Raw genomic sequence first — 23209 nt, forward strand, 5'->3', positions numbered from 1 at the left:
TGGGTGGTGCTAAAATATAACATAAATCCTGTATTTTGAGCCACAGTTCATCTCAGAACATTCCACCTGTATAACAGCACTTGTTTGATTGCTGCAAAACTTGTAGGAATAGCAACAATAAAAATTTGTTTGGTACTTCCTGTTTACTTATTTATTGCGTTCCAGTATAGAAAGTCATCTGCCAAATGAAACAGGTGAATTGCTAGGTGCAGCAAGAACATTCAGCATTTCAAATTGTGAGTCAGCTGTGGATGAGAAGGCTAGAGTAACACGCATGGCAAGGCATGAAAAGGCTGTGCTTGACACTAGTGCTTGGAAGAACTTGGTTGCCTTTGCAGCACGAGTTTGAGCACCGCTTGCTAGTCATTTTTGTCAAATACACTCCAGTGCAGCAGCTGGTTTTAAACAGCCTCCTTACATCTCCCTCATGGGCACTAAAAGGCACAGGGATTATAGCACTGCCACCAAAAGGAATGGCCAGCTCTCACCTGCTCCCAGCAACGCGTTCCTCTAGTTCTCATTTGGGCTCCGTCACCAGCTTGCCTTCTTTTTTTCAATGGGTTTGTTTTTCTCAAGCAAGTTGAGCTGGACCAACTCACGAAAGGAGTAAAAAGGCCACGGCAGAAGCAAAGCAAAGACAGGGACTGATTGGTGGGACGTGCTGTTGGACTCGCTCAGCCCATCTCACCTCACCACACTGTAGGGGCAGTTCCACACCATCAGAACTGATGCCAGTGTGACCCCAAACAGAAGATTTGGCTTTCCCTTTCTTCCTGCCTTCATTTCTGACCAGGTCATCCTGTATTTTCTGCTGGTTGTCAAATTCTTCCACAAGCATATTCAACTCATTGACTCACCAAAAGGCACACAGGCTTGGTTATCTTACAATAGTAGTAAGTAAAACTGACTCCCAGAGAGATCTGGAAAGCACAGGAGTCAGGAAAAAACAAGCCCATGACTAAGAGTGAATGAGGTTTTGATGTCACCTCTTGTGAAGTTACCGCAGTATTATGGTTCCAGGTAATTTCATTCTGCCCCAAAGAGAATGACAGCTAGCTTAACCTTTGCACTGCAAACCTGAGCACCTAAATAAAAGAAAACGCTCGTGTGTGCCCAACACTTCTCTCTTCAGTTTTACAAATGCTTGAAATGTGTAATTGTCTCCTGAAGGCAGAGATCTGTTTGCTCATGAAGTAAGTAGCTGTACACACAACCCACAGTAACACCGAAAGGACTTCAAAATATATGCAAGGTCCACTTACCTTCATCTTCATCATCTGCTGTTGCTGTCACAACAGGACTTCCAACATCCTTGTCCTCATCTATGCTGATCTCATACACTGCCCGAGGAAATGCTGGAGCGTTGTCATTCACATCGCTGACAAAAATCCTTACATAGGCTGTGTCTAAGGAGGAGATGCAAGAGGAACATGCAGACAAGAAATGGCACAAGTGGAATACCTTCTTGCATTCCAGACAGCACACATACCCCCAAGTCTATAAAAGTTAAATAACCCAATCTCTGATATCTTTTACCCAATACAGAATTCCTTAATAGTTTTACCTGTGTTGGGCTGCCCATGAACTCCCGGTCTAGCAGATTCTGAAGAGTCCTGAGACTGAACTTCAATCAAGTAAGAGGCTCTTTTTTCTCTGTCAAAAGATGCATGGGTCGAAATAATTCCTGTCTCAGGCTCAATGGTGAAGAACTGGTAATCCTCACTAGCATCTTTTAATATTAAGTAGTGAACCTAAAAAGGAGATGGTCAAGAGAGGTTACATTTTCAACTTGCATTTGTATGTCCAAGTGCTTTGACCACTCCCTTCCTCAGTAGCCTCCTGGGTCTGTCTACAAAGTAGCAACACTCTGAGGGAAGACAGATCATCTGAACATAACTTCTCTAAGTCTTTTGCCCATTTTGATATAAAAAGCCCAGAATTCTCCAAGAGAAGAACATCTGTACCAGTGGTATCAAGGCCCATCAAGTCCAGTATCTAATCTCCAACAGTGGCTACTAGGAGCAGGTAAGAAAGGTCATGAATAACAGAAGGACAAAGAATGTATGGAATTACATCTTCCCTGGTGTCTCCTCAGCTTCTAGAAATCCACTATGCTTCTGCTCTCAAAAAATAAATTGGTGCTAACTAATAATTTGGGTCCCATTCAACAGGACTGAATAAATGAAAACCTCCACTGATGAGAACTATCCACATTTTTGCCTTTGATAAAGGTTGTTCTCCAAAAAGAAAAACATTTTCATCCCCAAACCCAAGTCATGCCCAGAGCACCACCAGACAGTTCCACCACACCAGTTGCTCTTCCAAAGTTGCAAAATGCTAGAACAGCAGATCTCCACTAACCAGAGTTTCTTCACAGAAGAGCTAGTAGAATTTTTAGAAATGGCTAGGAAAATGCACAGAAAATGAGCAATTTCCTTCAGAAATCTGCTTTTTCCTAGGCTTGAGTCAATATGACAATGAAGATCAAATGTTGGTTTGGCCAATCATTTGACTAAGGATAGCCAAATGAAATGCTATTTACTTGGTTATACTTCAGCGGCTGTGATTAGCTGACCATAATCACTGATGCTCAATTAAAAAATGAGCCAAACAGATGAAAGTTTGGAAACATGGCCTGCAGCCACATCCACTTATCATGGGAGTAACACTGGGAATCATGCAGCAGTGCTTTGTCATGGTTGCTGGATCAGGATGAGCTGCTATGATGCAGGACTCTAAGATCGCAAAAAGCATCTTCTCTGCCTGCCACATTATGTACATCAGGCAAGTGCTAGCCAAATGCTTGACAGGTGCTATTAGAAGTGCTGGTGGCTCATTACCCTGTCATCTGCTGACTGCACATTCTCCCTAATTACAATACTAAAACTTGGCTCTTGGGAGGAGAAGAATTGGTTGTTATGTCAAACCTTTCCATGGAGGCCAGAATCCAAGTCCGTAGCTAAGACCTGAACCACCGATGTGCCAACAGCAGCTCCTTCTGGCACAGACACCTCATAGTTAGAAGACATGAAGAATGGAACATTATCATTGACATCTGCAAAAGGAGTTGACGAGTACCATGATAAGGAAATATTCAAAGACTTTTTTTACTGTGGGGTTCCCCCCCCCCACAGTTGTATTTTGCTTGGAGAAAGAACTCACATTGTTCATAGTAAGAAGCAATCCTGCTTTGGGTCTTCTCATGGCAGCTGTCAGGAGGCATTTAATAGATATGGAGCAGTTTCTGGGAGACAGTGGCCTATCTCAGCCAAGACACTAGCTAATGATTTGACCAGCAATATTCTTATACTAAGTCCATGAATGCCAGGACCAGGAGGCCTTTCATCCACAGTCTGTAAAGAGCTGGTTGTCTACAGCAGTAGTTAATTTCAGCATTTCATTAAGATTAACATACAGTGGAAATGAAAATGACAGAATCTATAGAGTTATCAAAGAATGCATATTTCCTGGCCTTTGGAGAGCAGTATAGCCAGCATTGTTAGGCTGTATGAACTCATGATTGTCTAGGATGCAATTGCACATTAGCCTCCCCTCATCTAACTACTGGCTAGTGTCCAAAGGAGGCATACTGATCTTTCCCACTCCTGTCATCCTGCTCTAAACCATGGGATCATCCTTCCCATGGGCTGGATCAAGTGGCCCAGTGTCGACAGCATGCATTTTGTTGCTCTAAGACTGATTTTCTTGAGTGAAAAGGGCTAGCTGTGACCAGACATGCTCTGCAGCCTTTGATCACCAGACCCAGTGAAGGGATGTGGTGAGATTGTGCAGGTGAAGGAAAGGAAGGGCTGCCCCAATAGTGGCTGTCTGCAGTCAGGCCAGATGAGGCACAAGGCAAAGCCACATTAAACTCACATCAGTGCTGGTCTTGCTTGTCTCCTTGCCTGATCACTATAGAGACTCAAACTAGAAAAGGCATGTCCAGTGTTTTGGAGGTCAGTTTCTGATAAATTTTCTCCATAAAATGGCTGTGTAGGGCCAGGTGAGCACAAGGGACAGGCAGGAGAACCACAGCAGCACTGAATCAGATCCATTTAAACTACTCCGGAATCACATCCTCCTGCTTAACATATGGCACATCAGTCCAGGTTGCTCTTTGTCTGTAAGATGACTAAACTCAGAAATACTGCATAGCCCCCTCATCCTGTTGTACTTCTCACAGTTTAACAGCCACACTAAGAATGTAATTTTCCTGTGTCGTGGAACTGTGCCAAAACAGAGAAGCTGTAATGCTTGTAATGCAGTTCCTTGGATCCATCTCTCCTTGTGAAGAGCACACAAAATTCACAATATCTCATTCTGCAAACCCTGAAGCACACATTTAGTTTTACTACTGCCACATGACTCCATTGATTCTGACAAACATCTATTTGAAGGACCAGGGTCTTAATTTTTTTTTTTTTGCAGTGCAGACTCCCATAAATACCAATTTTCTTTCTCTCTTCTATGCATAGTTGTCTGAGAAAACTGCTTTTCTAACAGTCCTTTTATTCATATTTTACAGAAGAGAATATGTCTCATCAGAGAAATGTTTCAGCAAATTCACTGAGCAAGATAAGAAAAATAAGATGCCAAAAAAGGCTTCCTTTTCTGTATACTTCGCATAAATTAAGGGCAACTCTGCATGTGAAACCTTCTGGTGGCTATTTCTCTTTGAACGGTGTTTAACTTACTTTTTTCTCCTACTGAAGCATATGTGTGTGTAAGCATTTTTTCATACAAAATACTAAGTTAATGAAAATGGATTTTTGCTTGTGAGCAAAAATGAAGTTTCTGCCAAATTCTGATTTATATATATACACCAATAACTGCACTATAGGAAAAAACCTTTGTGGGCAGGGTCCATAATCTACATTGAAGCTCAAACCCTGACTTGAAGCACTCTTGCTTTGCAAACCTGAAGGGCTTTTGCATTGGTGGGTTGTGGCAGACAGGCCAATGCTGTGATAAAGTGAAACAGGAAAGCTGGATTCCCATTCAAATCACTACTTCGTTCCATGGTAGTGAGTGAGACAAATGTTTTTGCTGGAGACTTCACTTATTCATATTTTCACCTGAATGTCTACCTATGAAAAGTAACTCTACTAATGCTGCAAAAAGCAGGAACTAATATCAGATATACAGTTATATGTGGATCTACAGGAGCTGAACCTTACAAAAACATCCTACTATAAGGAGGTTTGGACCAAATTTTTGAAATTTGCACCTATTGCAAGGACCTTTGCAATTTCATTTCTAGTGTTAAACCTAGTGTACAACAGAAAATTCTGAATATAACAAAAAAACCTAAACAGATATCAAACAAAACACCAGTCTATCTGGCCTGTTTCTCTTTCTATAGCTCAGAATACTTCCAGTAATACTTGTCTCCTTTCTATAGCTTGGGAACGATTACTAGATTTCTCCTCCTATCAAAAGAAAATCCAATTGCATTTATAGAACCAGACACTAGTGTTCCCGAAATATTCAGACAGCCTATTTTTGCACTATCATGTTTCCACATTTTATAGTTGTATTTACAAATTGTTTCAAAGAGAACTTTTTAATGACTGCAGAGTGTTTGACAGTATAGAAAGCATTCTTAGGTGGCTTAGCATTTCATGGATGTCACCTTAATTCATGGTGCTATACTAAAAGCAACATGAACACTGTTCTGAATGAACTGTTCTAACAGCAGCAAAGCTTACCTGTTATGTTCACACAAACAGTGGCAAAGGAAGCTAAAGGAGTCATTGCTACATTTTGTGCCCGCACTGTCAGGGTGAAAAACTTAGTTGTCTCAAAGTCAAGTGGTTCAGCGACTAGAAGAGAAGCAGATCCATCAGCTCTGTTTGGCTTCAGATAGAAACGAACTGGCATGTTAGTCTCTGGAACTTGACCCTCTTCCAGATTATACGTAACTCTGGGATCACCAAGAGGGGATGTGGCTTTGATGGTCTGAAGAAGAAAAGAGCCACCACATACATTCATGAAGCACAGGGCTGCATGTGTTATGTGTTCAGTTTGAAGGCAAGAACATACATACACGTGTGTTCTCCAAGAACATACATGCTTGTATGACTTGGATAACAGACAAAAGACAAACACTTTACAGAGCTGAGTTTCATTTTACAACATTTAGGTTGGATGCAGGTCTTTAATTAACAGAAAATTTACCTGCCTGTAAATGTACCAAGCAAGAACTGCATCATTGGCTAAAGGAAATTCCTCCTCTCTCCTCCTTCCAAAACAAAAGTGATCCAAAAGGAGACCATTTCTCCTTTGAGTTAAGCATTTTACCCAGCAAGTTACAGAAAAAAAACACCTCAATTGTTTGCAAGTGTTTGGATATTACATGCAGGAATTATTTGGCAATTTATGGAAAACACTGTCCTTGCAGAGTAAGCCTATACAGGTTAAAAAGGAATTGGTTTGAGTTAGAAGAAACCAAATCAAACCACAATCATTCCACGCTGTAATGCTAAACTGAGAAAGGTGTAAGAAAGACACAGGCAGATAGCGCAGTCCACTGTGGATGGAGGAGTGAGAAGCCAGCCCTAGGTGGGATTTTGCATACTCAAGGATTTTGCATGCTGGCAGGACACAGGCCTTGCTTCTCCGGGAGCACACCCTGACAGCTGTTGGGAAAAGTGCTGCCAGCTGAAACGTCAGCTACTTTGCAACAGGTAACCCTGACAAACTCTAACAGGGTTCAGAGTGAAGCACAGCAGTGAAGGCTAATAAGGGAACAGTGCAATGCAGTAAGGTTGCAGAGGGGGCATGTCACATGAGGAACCACTGAGGGAATTGGGTTTGTTTAGCCTGAGAAGAGGCAGCTCAGGGGTGACCTCATTGCCCTCTACAACTACCTGACAGGGGGTTGTACAGAGGTGGGGGATGGTCTCTTCTGTCATGCATACAGTGAGAGGACTGGAGGGAACAGTCATAAGCTGAGACAGGGGTGATGCAGACTAGATATTTGGAAAAATTTCTTCACTGTTAGGGAGGTCAGGCTCTGGAATAGGTTGTCCAGGGAGGTAGTGGAGTCACCAACCCTGGAAGTGTTTAAGAGGTGTCCAGATCTGGTACTGGAGGATATGGTTTAGGGTTTAGGGGTTACAGAAGAGTGACAGGTTAATGGTTGGACTTGATGATCTTAAAGGTCTCTTCTGACTTTGATGATACTAAGATTCTATCCACATACTTTTGACGTGAAGACAGAGCACAACAAAGGAAGAAGTTGAAATGAAAAGAAGAGGGAGGGAAGCAATCACACATTTAACATACCACTATGCTGGTGTCACGAATGGTGTTTTCGGGGATGGTCACCCAGTATCTCCTCTGCTCCCACTGGGGTGGCTGGCTGAGTGCATTAGTGACAGTTACCATCAGCTCCACGGTGCTGCTTCTGTTCCCACCATCTGTCGCTACAATATAGCGGCTAATGCGCGTTGTCTACCAAACAAAGAAGACAGAGGATATTTGCAAACCATTCTGTACAAACCACAAGATTGCAATTAACCCTCTGCAATGAATTTGAGGGGTTGGAGGTTGCTCTGCACCAAGCAGAGTCTCACATTACCTGGGGTAGTGGGCAGTTCACATACACCCAGCCTGTGCTGGGGTTGATCTGAAAGTATTCCAGTTGATGCTCTAACATTGAGTATGTGACTGCAGCATTCACACCCTGGTCACTGTCGTGAGCTGCAACACGGAGGAAACTCATCCCCACTGGAGTGTCTTCGCTAAGGAAGTCTTTGAAAAGACAAAGGTACTGTCAGCATGTCTGGTTTGCCAGGCTGTGTGTATAAAGAAATACTCCTGTAAAACATCACAGTCCCCTTGATAGGAGAGTAAATGTTCCTGTAATGAGGCAGGTTATAAAGTATAGCCACCAACAGAGTGTCTGTAGTCCCCTTTTAGCTTCCCCTTCCCTCTCCCCTGCCATGCTGGGTTGTTCAGAGAGCTGCTGGTGAAGCAGGTTTACTGACACTGCTGCTGCTAGCACTTGTGCCTCTCCACAGCAGCGCTGGCAAACCCTGCAGCTGCTCGCACGCTTGCTGCTTCGGATCACAGCCCAAGCTGCTGGGCTCAGCTGATGATAAAAGCAGGCTGGTATCAAAGGGAATTCTGTGTGAATTGAATTCATCCGGAATGTGAGTGGTGGCAGCAGCACTGCCAGTGGGAGGCATCAGGTAATCACACAGCACAAAGACTCAGGTCACAGTGAAGATGCCTCCAGCACCCTAGTGTTTTGGAGAAGCTGTCTAGGGCAAGGGAAAGGATAATTCTGTACATGTCCCTTTCCTTAGGTCTCACGCCCTGCTCCCAGCAATCCACCTGAGACAGAGGTCATGGCTCTGTGCCCATAGCTCTAGACAGACCAATCCTTCTTAGAACCTGCTCATATAATCGTCATCTAAAAACGTGGTGGCAGAATCACACATTTTAAGTGCCCATTGCACAGAAAAGTAATTAATTTTGTCTTTCCTGGAAGGGACAGCAACAAAATGATAGGAAATCATGAGCTGTTTCTTCCTACTCCCCTCCACTCTGGAAGGCACAATTTTCTATGAAGCTATCGCATCCCTGCTGGCTCTTTCTTCCACACTCGTCTTTACATTGCTCTGATTTGACTTTGGTCCTTCTCTTCCCTCCATCCTCAGCCATCCAGTCCCAAATCCTCCAAGTAGCCATGGGTGCTTGCCTGATCGTTTTTCTGAGCCATTTCCATGCACTAAGACTCCATCATCACAGCATATTGAGATGGCCCTAGCAGTGGGAAAGCTGTTGCAGTTGGGTTGACAACTCAGTCAGTCTGTTTAATCATGTCTTGTTCAGAAACCATATCATATCTTCGATCTCCCTGGTATGTGTCTCCTTTATCATATTTGAGGTGGGACAATCACAGCTGCATACTGCTTATAAAGTGGAATGGTCACGTTCTGCGTTTTGGTTTTCTGCCTTATACCTACAGTCTGAGGCAGCAGAGCAGCAAAATTGTAAAACACAACAACCACTTGCTCCATGAACAAGAATTTGAGCTTGAATTAGCTTCCCTCATCGCCTAGGTCATTAATTGTCCTGGGGTTCTTGTCCATGGTATGTCAGTAACAGTCAAAGCTAGTCTCAGAAGAGATTTACCAGCACTAAAATGGACTGATGAAAATTGAATTACTTGCTCAGAAACACTGTAAAATATCGGGGTTTATGTCTATACGTTCTTTTGCATGTGTGCTTATGCTGTGTTTAACAGTCAGATTCTGTTATATCACATTGTAAGAAAAAATATAAAATTACTTGACAGGGCTGTACTCTCTCATTTCATGTGCTTTGCTGGCTGCTGGCAGGAGGGAGCTAAACATTGCTTTAATGTCTGTTTTGCAGGCAGATGATAAGATGTGTGGCTAAATCAGGGATTTGACCAACATCCTAGTGCAGAGGAATAAAGAACCAGCAGTTCCCAGGATGAATAGGAACCTATGACTAATGGCATTTGATCTTGTTAGGGAAGAAGCTATTTTTAATTCTGTGACGTACAAGCATTGATTACTTATGTATAGATGCCAGGAAAGTGCTATGCATGAAGTGACCTCACTATCTGCAGTTTTGCCATCCCAAAGGGCTGTCTTTGCTTCAGGACCTTTGCTGGTACCCTACATTCATGCAAAAACAAAAAAAAATAATCTGTCTGTTCCTCAGAAATACTGAAGCCACCATAATTACCGAAGGCAACCCCTCAGCTCCACAGCTTTTGAGAATAAATCCTGAGCAGTTTCACCTGAAGGACTTGCATGTCTGATGGTAGAATAGAAAGGTTCATCTTCCCTCAAACATTGCCTTTACCTCAGGCACTTGTCTGCTCTGCTCAAAAATATTTCTCCCCAGAGAGATCATTCCTACTTGATTTCTCAGTGCTGCTTTGGCCAGGTTTGCAGAAAACACTGGTAAGAATGTAGAAATGGCTATTCCCAATCTGCACATTTTAACCAATTTGCCACTTGGAGTTAGTTGCTACAAGATACTCTGAAAGGTGCAAGACAATTTTCTTTCTGACCTTGTGCATAACTCTGAAGTGTGGATGTACATTTAGCCTATTTCTCAGCAGATCACTTCTCCTGCCTGTTAAAATTCCAACATATTAACACCCAACCTGGTTTTGAATCCTGCTCCAATCTGCACATTTTAACCAATTTGCCACTTGGAGTTAGTTGCTACAAGATACTCTGAAAGGTGCAAGACAATTTTCTTTCTGACCTTGTGCATAACTCTGAAGTGTGGATGTACATTTAGCCTATTTCTCAGCAGATCACTTCTCCTGCCTGTTAAAATTCCAACATATTAACACCCAACCTGGTTTTGAATCCTGCTCTGCTGAAAAGACAATTTACTTATGAGCCATCTTCATTTTAATATGGCATTGGTCACTACTTTGCCCTCCATGACATTTCCACACAACTGGCAAAACATCTCCAAAATGGAATTGTCATTGCATGCATCATCAACAGTTTTTTGTCATTTTGAGGCAACTATGTAAGGAAGGGCCTGCTGTAGTTCAACAGCTACAGAGTATGCTCTACATTTAAAGTCATCCACAAATGACGAGTCCAAGTGTAATGAAGTGCAGGATTCTACTGGAGAAGCATCAAGTCAAATAATAAATAAAAGACTGAAGAAAGGCACATCATGTAGGGATGAAAAAGGGAACGTCACCAGAGCCAGTGGGGAAAAACTGACTCAGCAACATAGTTAAAGGAGACATTTGGGCTCCCAGCTAAAGGCAGCCTAGAAACCAGTGATTTTGGGCTGTTTGACAAGAGATAAATGCTACTTCAGCCTATTTACACAGAGGTGCTGTGCTAAAGAGACGCATGTGACAATTGTTCTTCTAGGCAGGGTTGATGAATTCCTACCTAGGATGTCATGTTTTGTTTCGGGACATCACATGAAAATTCTGTGTGGAGAAAAACTGGGCAGGGAAAAGCAGCAAAGGGAAGGGATCAGATCTGCCTCATCTGTTGGAGTGAAGATTGACAATGTTTTCAAGAGTACTGCAATGAATAAAGAGGACTGGCCAATTCTGCCTGTTTCCACTGATAACGGATTAAGCAGTAACCGGCTTGGTGAGCAACAAAGGAAGACTGGTCAGCTAAAAAAATGACCACTGTGATAACCAGGTTCTTGGGGCAGCACTGGTACAGGTAGTTCAGTAACACTCACACTGATAGCGACTGTTCTCAAACTTGGGATCGTTGTCGTTGACGTCAGCGATGAGGACGGTGATCTGACACATGCCGATCAGCGGCTCCTGTGCCTGGTCGGTAGCAGTAACAGACAGCGTATACTCCCTCTGCTTCTCCCGGTCAAAACTCTGCGTGGTTGTGATAACTCCTGGGAACACAGACACCTCCTGTTCTGCGTGTCACAGCCTCGGGACTGAATTTCAGAGAGGGATCTGCACATCTCCTGCACAAGAGGAAGCTCTGACCGCACGCAACACCAACTGTCAAGCTTAATCCACACTAACCCTTAAGCACATGTCTTGGACAAGATCAGCTCCGGTTTCCCCCATCTCTCCTCTCCTCACATGTCAGATTCTGCCACCAGCTTTCTTTCCTGCTGCCCCCATCAGGAGCTTCAGTCCAAGTACCTTGTTACCTCACAGCCCATGGAGCACAGAAGGCTTTTCTCCTCATCGAATGGCCTCTGTTAGGTTTACTCCAGTGATAGTTGAAGTAACTGAATATTTCAAAGACAGCTTCTTATTAGTTTGGGGAAGAGTCACACCACAGAAGGCACAAGTGATGTGACCAAAGTTATCTCTCCTACAGGAGATGGAGGCTGCCTCATTCAACTGATTAAAATTGGGTAAGATCACATAGCTCAATGAATAAATCAAACAATTTTCTCATATCCTCAGTTTTTCCTCCTTACTAATCAAGTCTCTCCCTGTCTCAGCTATTTTCTTCTGGTTAGCAGACTTCAAACTGGCTTTCTTGAGACCTCTTCCAGACCCATGTCTCTACTGTGCTCAGGGCCAGGGTTCTGCGGCTTTGTTGTAAGCCCTTCCAGTCTCCTGCACAGTCTTGGACATGCTAATATCCCATTTTACTGTTTTGACTATAGAAACACCAACAACTTTTATAACTTCTTCATTTGAAATACATCAAGACTGTCTGTCATTGCCCTGTTCTGTTCTGAGGGTCTTGCCTGCACTGCACTGGATCTCCGATTTGTGCATGAGATGATAAATAAACTGTGGTCACATTGAAGGGAAGAACAAACTGAAGCTGTCAAAATCACACTTGTTACTCTGCAGTTTTATAGCCACACTTGATCCAATAGGAAGATCAGTGATACAGAATAGGTTTTTATCTTCTTATTGAACTGGGGTTTGTTTCCCTACTTAATTAGTATTTGGGGCTCTCAACATAAGAAGGACATGGACCTGTTGGAGTGAGGAATGGGCTGCCCAGGGAGGTGGTGGATTCACCATCCCTCGAAGTTTTTAAGATGAGACTAGATGTGGCACTTAGTGCCATGGTCTAGTAACCATGGTAGGGTTGGACTTGATGATCTTATAGGTCTTTTCCAGCCCAGCTGATTCTATGATTCTATGATCATCAGAGAGTGGGAACACATCTCCTATGAAGACAGACTGAGCGTTGGGATTGTTCAGCCTGGAGAAGAGAAGGCTTCAGAGAGCCCTGATAGCAGCCTTCCAGTACCTAAAGGAGGCCTACAAGAGAGCTGGAGAGGGAGTGTGGGCATGTAGTGATAGGACAAAGGGTAATGGCTCTAAACTGAAGGAGAACAAGTTTAGATTAGGAAGAAATTCTTTACTGTAAGAGTGGTGAGGCACTGGCACAGGTTGCCCAGAGAAGCTGTGGATGTGCCATCCCTGGAAGTGATCAAGGCCAGGTTGGATTGAGCAACCTGGTCTGGTGGAATGTGTCTCTGCCTATGGCAGGGAGGTTGGAACTAGATGATCTTAAAAGTCTTTTCCAACCCAAACCATTCTATGCTTCTATGATTTCAATCACCACAACCTTAATTTGATCTAATCAATGTGCACAGCTATCCATACACTCTGAACATTTCCCAGTGTTTATTCTACAAACTGTTACAGCTAACACTGGGCATGAGCCCAGTGGCATTTTCATTACAATACAATGACATTTTTATTTATCTCAGTAACCTGAAGCTACTGACCTGTGTCTGGGTCAATGTTGAAGCACAGGGAAGCTCCATCTCGGTGCATGAGCCCATACTTCACCTCTCCATTGACGCCAAGGTCTGCATCATACGCTTCTACCTGTAGCACATACGTGCCTGGAGGCTGATTCTCCAGAACCCAGGTGCTGTCGCTGTAGTAAGCGCACTAAAAATACACCCAAACATCCGACCCTAAATATTACACAGAACCACATGAATTTGCTGCAGTGTCAATATTTTTTTCCAGCAGGACTGAGGAAAAACTCAGAAGGAAATCACTGCTATTACTTAGAATCACAAAGAAATCAGTCTCTAAAGGAGAGGAAGGGAAAAGGAGAATGAAGCCTTTATGTATGAAGAAAGCTGACTGGTCTTCACTTACGGGTTCATTCTGCTCTGCACATACAGTACCTTCAGCCCACCAGCAATCACCAGTAGCCAAGGAGAGGCTATAACCTCAATTATGGATGGGAAAAGACTAGCAGCAGGAAGACATCTTACCTCTCTGAAGACAGGCTTGTTGTTATTAATGTCGTTAACTCCTACAATGACCTCAGCAAAACTGCTGAGAGGGGTGGGTCCCCCTGAGGCATTGTCATCTATGGCAGTGATGTTCAGGGTGTATTGTGGCCCTTTCAGCTTGGGTGGTGGGTTTCTGCGGAGTTTAATGATGCCTAAATTTGGAAGCATAAAGTGTCATTTTAATTTACTGTGTAAACAAACACAATCAAGTGAGCATCACATTTCTCTGCCACTGTATAGTTGGCTCAGTTTGTATTTCAACCGCAAAGCACAGGAATCTGTCATCTTAGACTGCACAGACTTGGACCAGGATCCCAAGTTTTGGTTGGTATTTGGAGAACTACCACATATCAAAGCACTGATTCTCACCGAGACAAAGCATCCCCATTTGCAGTTTATACAAATATGGTGCTTTCTTACGGTTTTTGACATACAGGCGAAGCAGAGTCAATAGGGATTAGACAGTAAATAACTGTGTTCTAAAATCTCTTTCCTTACCTTTCTGGCTATCCAGTTCAAAGTTGCCTTCCTCATTGCCTCCTGTAATCAGATATAGCAGCCCATCTCCATCAGGGTCCTCTGCCCGAACGGTAGCCACTAATGTGCTGGGACCAGCATCTTCCGAAAGGAAAGTTCTGTAACTGATGGACATAAGGGAGCAATGGTAGCACACACAGTATCAGAATAACCATCACCATGTTAACCATCAGGCAAGATTACAAATTCATTATGAATGGGGCTGCCTTTTTCAAGCTTTGGGGGTTTTTTTTGTGCAATCATGGAATCTTTAATTGGTTTACGATGCGACTTTGGTCGTCTTTGTTCGGCACAGGGTACTTATTTTAGGACTGCAATCCTGTACTTTTGGTATGTATAATTTGTATGGATCTTTTGGAAGACATCAGTATGCATCCTACTACACTGCACTTCAAACCAGGAACACTTGTCTTCTAAAGTTAAGAAAAAAAACCAGTATCTGTCATGCAGTGTTTCTTATGTCCCTATACATTAATGGAAAGCATCTGATACTACAGATGTAAAACAGTATTTCATTTTGTAAATAAATATATGTATAATTTTGTATTTAAAATATGTCCATACTTCAAACTTGTACAAAAACTAGAAATTACATTGATCCAGGACAGGAAAGGAAAAGGCATTTTGGACAAACTGGGCCTTATGAAATTAGCTTACAATACAATCTGTTGGTGATAAAATTAAGTTTTAGTGTTTTCTAACTACCATCCTTGTCTGTCATATATTTATCCATGGAGAACCACTTTGAGATCTAGAAGTCAATGCAGTCAAAATCATTCTCAATATATTCAAGTCTTTTATTCATTCTGTTCTCTCTCTATGAAGATAAAATCAATATGTTCTATCACAACTGGTGTATGGGGTTTTTATACAATCTAGAAATGGAAGGTCAACTCCTGAAGCCTTTCTATATAGAAATTACCCTTTGATTTCACTGATACTTAGCATTGCACAAAACAAGTCACATATAAAAAGCATCTTTTAAAACCAAAGCAGACATTCAAGCTGCCTTACACAGACTGGGAGAAGACAGGAGCCTCGTCGTTCACATTGGCCACTCGAATGCGCACAGACGCTGTTCCAGTCCGAGGGGGATGGCCTTTATCGACAGCTATCACCACAAACTCATACATATGGTTTGCTCGCTCAAAGTTCAGCCTCTGGTTAGAATTGATGACCCCGTGATGTGTGATGGAAAAATCAGTGCTCTGGATGAAGTAAGTGATCTCAGAGTTGGAGCCAGAGTCGCAGTCTGTTGCAAATACTATTAGAAAACACATTTAACAGAACAATCATACTGCAAAAGAGGTTTGGTTACGCTATTTCCTATCAAGTCAACTCTTTTTTGGTTTGTTTTTGAAAACAGGCATGGCCTAAATCTGTTTCATCCATAAGAGCCTTTTTTTTTTTTTGTTAAGAGTCTGGGAAGTTAGCAGGAGGCTGTGAGTAAAAAATCAAAACTCTTCCCTCTGCTCCAACCCAGCCTGAGTGATCGCAGCAAGGTGAGTTTGCAAGAGAGATATGATCAAAATACTGCACAACATGCTCTGTACAAATAGCAGTCAACACTGGTAATAACCACACAATCAAAGTGCACCCTGGTAGAACATTATCAGTCATAAACTGTGTCCTCACTCTGTCTGGGGATGCCATTCAAATTTAATTAGCTCCCAGTTATATTATAGATAAAGTACTTTTTAATTACCTGATGCTTCAAGGTACGAAGAGTGATTAAACATTCCTCCCCAGTAAGTGTTTATTCAGTACGCTGGGTGTCCCATCTGCTCAGAAGCAGCAAACCAGCACAACAAAGAGCTAGACCTCACAGCATAGCATCAAAAGTGACTTTTAAGAGCAGGAGCTCACCTCTCCAATTACCCTGCAATTTTTCGAGCCAAATAGTGAGGCTTCACATCATACCCACACTGCCATTAAACAAACTCCTTATTCTATGATTAGGATATAGATGCAGCCATGGTGGTAGCACACCTGAAAGTGGAGCAGTGACTGCAGTGTGTTGATACCCTGGCAAACAGCTGCAGTGTCATCCACAGATGAGTAGAAGAAACAAGCCATCACTATCAGAACACTAACCCAAAACAGGAAAGGGGAAGCGAAAGATTTCAAAGGTACACTGAAATGCTGTTCTACTTAGTCACAAAATCCTCAACTACCTCTGCCTGTGGAAAGTCACTCATCTTTGTTTACAAGGATATTTGGGGTGGTTGTAACATTTTGTTTAAAATCTCTCCAAATCATGTTGTGAATAAATGTTTGTGTGTGTTACAGACTCCAAAAGCAAGGGCTTTAGAGTTAATCACTCTCTTGCTGCACTGAGAGACAAAATATATTAAAAACTCAAGAAAGATTGAAACAGCAGCAACTTAAACCCATCATATTGAGTGGTTAAATGTTGTTTTTAGAAAGACATGCAGAACATGAAAAACATATTTGATTTGAAAAGTTCTGATTTAATCTACAGTCATTAGTGAGCCATTGTAACCACTCCTAAAAATATATTTTATGTGCTTAGCAATCACACTTCATTTTCCCCAGATGTTTTCTGTCAAGACACTTACTATGACAGAAACATGCCTTACTTCTCAGTAGCAACTGGGAATTCTATTCCTCATTCATTTCATTCTGTCCTGCAAACTGCATTGCAAAGTTATTTCAAGGACCATACAGCAGCCACAAGCTGGTCTGTGCTGGCTTGACCCATGCTCTCAGGTAGCTTCGTGCAAGCTAACTCTGGCTCAAAGTGCAGTGTGAGCACAAAGTTGCCAGCTACAACTCTAAGCCTTGCTCTGCTGGCAGAGTGATGTAGCTGAAGGCATACACTAACCCCTGCTGAAAGCACCCCTCCATGCTTTCAGCTGAGAGCTTCTTTGCATCCAGACATTTTAAAGCTTGTGCAGTGAGCATAAACCTGCCCATGATGTCTAAGTAGATGGACTGACTCAGCTAGTGCAGCATCATCAGCACTACGAACATGATACGAGCCAGTCTTCATGTGTGCTAAAATCAATATGGTTGACGACTAAAACCTACATTCACATCATCTTCAGTTTTAGCAAATGGCATCTATCACACTACCTTTTTCACTGCCATCAACAGCAACCCAGGCATGCCCAGAATGGCAAAGGCTGTCTCGTATTTGCATTTATTTTTGTTTGTGGGACATTCTGAGGTTGCAACATCCCACCCTCCAGTGAACTACAGCCAGGATAACAGCTGCTTGTCTTCTTTTTCCCTGAGATGATACTTACTTTGGCAGTCAGAGTTAGTGGCACAGCTCTCATTCAGCACAAGGTACAGGTGACTGCATGCACAGCTTCCTTGCAGCCATGAACAACCCTGCACAGCCCTTCAACAGCAAATGAGTGCTCACACACCCATTTTCACTGACTGTCACTATCCTCCCACCTCACATTTTCTTTTCTAAGATGGCTCTTTCTCTTGAAAGGTACCCTGTGTGGCATGACAACAAAATGGGATGCAATTGCACAGCTTTGCCATTCTGCTTGCTTTGGACATGGGGCATACATTTTTCCCCACAACTGGGTGAGCTCTGATCAGCTTTACAAGTCTCCTGGAGAGAAGAGCATTCAGGAATTTTAGGAGTTGATCCTTCTGATGAACTTTTTTCTTCCCAAGAGCCATTAAACTGAAAAATTAAGTACAGCAAGCTCTGAACCGTCTTGGTGAGTGTTTAGAGAAAGCAAGCTCTGCAGGTCCCTTATGCAAGGAAAGCTAAGTTTCTTATCACCACTGCAACCTGCAGAGTTCAGCTCCAAATTTAGGAAATTTACATCATTGTCTTCAAAAGATATGTTAGAAGAGTAAATTTTTGCTAAATCTTGCCTTGGCACATACTCATTTCTCACATGGTTTATAACCCCAAAGTCTCAGCCTGTCTTCCCATTACTACTCCACTACCTGTCCCTACTTTCAGCTTCAGTACTGACAGTGAGCCTGTAAGTGTTGTCCCTGTTTTAGGCAGAACACATCTGTGGCACTTATCACAACACAACAGACTACATCAGGTCTTGAGACAGCTTTGAAGGCACTTAACTGTCACCAGTAAAACAGACTTTGGACTTTGAAGACCAAGACAAGAGGTGCAGCAGCATCCAAATTCGCTTATTTGTGCAGCCACAGTATTTCGAGAGTGACCTTGAAGTTTTGGTCAGAACTTGGGGCTTAAAATTATTTCCAACAGTTCTAACGTTTCAACAGGATACTATTCTAGCTTCTAAAAATGTCATCTGTACACTCAAGGTTTATGTGCAAGTGACATGGTCATGTTAAACACAACAAACGGGCTGATGACTGGTAAGCCACAACCATAACTACAAGTTCACAGGATCTCCAAAGTTTTCTCCTTTAACAGTTTGCAAGTCAATTCTACAGCATTAACACCTATTTGATAAAATTAGCTGCCCATTTAAAAAATACGTATTTTTTTCTTAACACATTAAGGAAAGAAAAACTAGTTGCAGCAGCTTCCAGGACATGAAAAGATGACAAAGATGAGTTGAAAACCAGCTACAACATTTACAGGAAACGAGCAATGGCAAGTCACTAAGTAACTGCCTATCAGCTGTCTTAATTGCTCTTGGGTAACACAAGATCCCTCTTTGGGCACACCAGAGATCTTCACCTGGAGACACTCACAACTCTACTTCCAGGATACCTAAAAATCCATCTACACACCTCCAGGAAAGCTGCCATTCATATCTTACAAAACCAGTGCCTGTGGAAGACAGCACTTCCTCATGGCAAGAACATGAACACGTAACAAACTATCAGGTCTGTGCCGCGACTGAAATGAAAGGTAAAGGGCTGGTCCTCACCTTGCAATAAAGATGTGCCAATGGGAACGGTCTCAGGAATGTTGTCTCTGCTGTAAATGGAGCGCTGGAATTCAGGAGAACAGTCATTTTCATCAGTGATATGGACCATGACCTAAAACAAAAGGATATGCTGAGAGGGGATCTTAGCTTCAACACTTAGGAAAATGGGCACCTCATTCTGGACAGTGATGTGGCAGTCAGTGCTTTTGCTACTCTGCTTACACCCCGATGCTATTTTTCTCACACTGCTCCTGTAACACAGAGAAGTATTTTCTCTTCCACTTCCAAGCAGATGGGAGGCAAAGCAGAAAAGGAAAAACAAGAGGTATTTGCAGAGCCTAGATCTGACCCCAGCTCAGAACCTAGCTTTCTGCATGTACTCTAAGGCCTCCTCCCTCCCCAGCATCCTCATGAGAGTCCTAGGCTATCCATCTGCACAACTGGTCCCACCACCAAGGTAACAAAAACTGCAGAGACAGTGGATAGGATGTGAGGTGATTCACATACCTCAGTCACACTGCTGAGAGTGCTCTCAACTTCCATAGCTTTCAGCAAGAGATGATAGAGGTGGTGCTCACTCTCGTAGTCCACGGGGTGGGTTAGGCTGAGCTCTCCGCTCTCTTGCCTCACCCTGAAGAGCCCAGAGGGGTTTGTCAGCAGAGTGTATGAAAGAGGCTGGCTCTGGAAAGAAACAGCCTCAACAACTGCTACTCTGTAAAGAATGAGAGAATAACCCTTTGCTTCAAAACAACAATAACAAAAGCTGTTTCCTGAGCATCTACAGGAAGAAGTTGAGGATGAGGAAAGGTGTCTTGTTCGGTCTCTGTCAACGCTTGGCTTTCATATTCAGACTGGAAATCCCTGTGCTGCAGGGAGCCCATCTACCCTCTCTTCTCCCACCAAACTGATCCCCTGACATAGCAGGGCTGGGATAACAACTCATTTCAACCCCACTAACATTGAAACATCTTTTTCTTCCCTATTGTACCCTTCTAAATACTTGACAGCAGTTACTGGTTTACTTTCAGTTACAGAGGTAAGTGACCTACTATACTTCTGAGTTTCTTTGAAGTTGCATATTCAGAAAAGAAATGGTTCAGAGATGGATGCGAAACCCAGGAAGCACAGGGCCTTTCCAGATCCTGCTGCCCACCTTGGCAAGACATGAAAGGAATGTTTGTCTCCCTGCTGTGACTTATGTTTTGAAGCTCCATCTCTCACACTAGTCTCTGGCCAATCAGACAATACACTTAAAGCTCATCTCAGTGAAAGCTCCAGGGAAGGAGAAAAATTTCCCTCCTCCTTCTCATTCAGTTTCTTTTAAGGATTAAGTGGCACATGTCCAGCAATTTTTCTTATTTCATCAGCTTATTTTGAGGTTTCCTACTCTTAAAGGCCCTATGGCACTGTTCCACCTGCTACTTACTGCCTTAAAGCCCATGCTGCTCTCAAGCAACTGAATGGTGACAATAAAACCCAAGCCAGCTCAGGAGCATCTCCCTACTGTGGTTTGACTTAGCCTCTCTTCATGCACCAGCAGAGCCCTTTGGAGACTCAGTTTTATCTATTTGTACTTCACACTGGTGCTGTAATCTCAAGAGTCTGGCAACGACTTGCCTTTCTAAACAAAATAAATACAAGATAAACGGCATACTATCAACTCCGAATCTGGTTAATGAAAAGACTTTTTTAAGCACACATTTATATCTCCAGGAGATGTACAGCCAAGGATTTGGCTGTTCTAATTCACGATGCAATGCACTAAGACCCCAAGAGCATAAATAATTCCAGCATCCCAGATTATACCCCATGTGCTGCATTGGAGACTCTGAAACACCACAACAGGTATAACTTCTTTTGGAAAACACAAAGCTGTTTTAAAAGTGTAATAGGCAAATGAGTATGTATAGCCCTGAGAAGCAACAACACAAGTTTCACTTTATTGTGCTCTGTGAAGCTCCTCTCAGACTGCAGGGAGGGAGCTCACCTAACAAAGTACAACTTACTTTTCTCCTGCTGGAGTATTTTCAGGGACAAACACAGTGTAGGACATATTAGTGAACTGTGGAGGTCGGGAGCCTGCCAGGATGGAAATGGAGGCATAGGGGCTTTTGTTGCCATACTCATCAGTGGCTTCCACAGTAATCACATACTCCTTGTTCCACGTCAAGGGCAAGCCAGTCGTCATGATAATGCCAGTATCCTTATCCACTCGGAATCGCTCTTCACCACCTATCAACACATGCACAAAGCTGGTCTGAGAAATTCCTCACAGCAAGAACATTTGCATCTTCACCATTTTAAGTTAAGCTATCCTCACATCATCTGTCTCTGTCCTTGTATGCACTTCTTTTTTCCTTTCCAGTTGTGCACCTTATCTTTAACTCACACTGTGTTAAAGATAAAAGAGTGTAACAGAGACAGGAATCACTAAGAAATGTAGCCTTAAGCTAACAGTAAGGTTGCAATCAATTTAAAAATAGAAGAAAATGGCAACAAGAAAGATTGCCATCCACATAACTTTTACTTAAAGCACTTCCAGCTTCTCCTTGCTGTACCTGCTGTGTCTTTGAGGATTCCCCAAGGCAAAAATCTGCCAAAGGGAACTTGTCAAGAAACATCTGCAACTTAACAGAATTTTACCTTTCTTTTTTTTTTTCAGAACAGACCTACCTGCAATGAGTGTGTAAGTTATCCCAGCACTGGTGTTTTCATTGCTACTGTAATGTGCAACAAGCTGGTAGATGAGAGTGCCTTTTCGTGCATCTGGATCAACACGTGCCAGGTAGGGGTATGGGTACATGCCCCAGGACAGAAGTTCCTCCTCTGGGGCAAGGAGTGTCACGTGGCAGAGGTACCAGTCATTATCTGCAAAAGATGCATGGATTCCTAGACAGCTTGTTTTGTTCACAAACTTCAGGAATGTTATGATCCTATCCATTAGTATCTGTAAACAAACTGAGAAGGAATCTTCCATGGCAAAGAATCCATAGAGATTTAAACACACTATTTTTACCTCTAGAGAGACAAATTCAAACCTTTTTAACTCACAGCAAGTCGCTAACAGATGCTAAATGCATATATGGGTTTCTCAAAGAAATTTGCTTAAGCACATTTGCATTCCAGAAGTGGCCTCACGATTTGACTTCAAAATTAATATATTTTTGAATATATAAAATAAATTTGAATTAAAAAAATAAACTAGATGTAGAAAGATGGGGAGTAGAAAAGTACATATGAGAAATGCCATTTTCTCCCTGGTAAAATATGATCACACACTTGAACAAACTTTAGTGAGGTTGCAGATCTGTTAAGGGTTACACCACTATCAAGAGAAACACCCACATGGGTGTATGTACATATGGCTCACAGAGGACAACCCTGACCTCTGCCTTCAGGAAAACCACATTTCACACAGGGTAGAAGAGGGCAGGAGCACTTCTATCAAGCACCTCCACGAGTGGACCAAACCAGCACCAAAGCCAAGAAGTAAGCCAGAAATTCCAAACAATTTGAACTGTAGATCTCAGGGATCTAATACTAAATAATAGACAGATAGAGACATCTGCTGACACACAAGGCCTGTATTTATGAGCAGCCTTTCCACACAGTAAAAATATATGCTGGACAAATTTCCCAGAGGTAATCATTCCCAGGAAGGAAAAGACTTAATTGAAGTTTTGTGGGTTTTAAATTATTTAAAATAATTTAAGACATGGTTTCTTTAGCCAGAGGAAATTCTAAGATTACATGGTTTCTGGTTTTCTAATGTACCAACATCGCATACATGGGAACATTTGTTAAATTTTTTATCTGTATTGCTCAGTGTAAGTCAAGGCAAAACGCACAGCATGAGCCAGGGGCTCACAAGAGCAGCTGTAGCAGTCAGCATTTTATCTACAGCCAAGATATGTCTCAATTAAGCCAGCTACAGACAGTGCCATTTTGCTAGGGCCAGGTAACAGAATGAACACTTGTAGGCACATAGCATTTAAAGATATTTTCATTCCTTCATCAGTCTAATTCAGACAGTGCTAATTCAGACCCTTCTCCCGCTTCATTGCCCTTCTCTGGACATG

General features: G+C 42.6%; 1 protein-coding gene across 1 annotated transcript in view; it reads right to left on the reverse strand.

Moving 5' to 3' along the window:
• Positions 1-21998, reverse strand: part of LOC103804544 (neural-cadherin-like) — a gene marked incomplete at its 5' end in the record, with an annotated part of 41910 nt that extends 19912 nt beyond the window's left edge. The window contains 15 exons of the mRNA XM_009077159.1: positions 1263-1406; positions 1565-1751; positions 2928-3055; positions 5709-5958; positions 7288-7455; positions 7583-7755; positions 11221-11391; positions 13213-13381; positions 13717-13889; positions 14236-14378; positions 15289-15538; positions 19131-19242; positions 19638-19842; positions 21137-21362; positions 21804-21998. Coding sequence (XP_009075407.1) covers positions 1263-1406; positions 1565-1751; positions 2928-3055; positions 5709-5958; positions 7288-7455; positions 7583-7755; positions 11221-11391; positions 13213-13381; positions 13717-13889; positions 14236-14378; positions 15289-15538; positions 19131-19242; positions 19638-19842; positions 21137-21362; positions 21804-21998 — 2694 coding nt within the window. The remainder of the gene's footprint in view (positions 1-1262; positions 1407-1564; positions 1752-2927; positions 3056-5708; positions 5959-7287; positions 7456-7582; positions 7756-11220; positions 11392-13212; positions 13382-13716; positions 13890-14235; positions 14379-15288; positions 15539-19130; positions 19243-19637; positions 19843-21136; positions 21363-21803) is intronic.
• Positions 21999-23209: the final 1211 nt, after the last annotated feature.

This window comes from Acanthisitta chloris, unplaced genomic scaffold, assembly GCF_000695815.1.
Source record: "Acanthisitta chloris isolate BGI_N310 unplaced genomic scaffold, ASM69581v1 scaffold23466, whole genome shotgun sequence".
Classification (NCBI taxonomy): Eukaryota; Metazoa; Chordata; class Aves; order Passeriformes; family Acanthisittidae; genus Acanthisitta; species Acanthisitta chloris.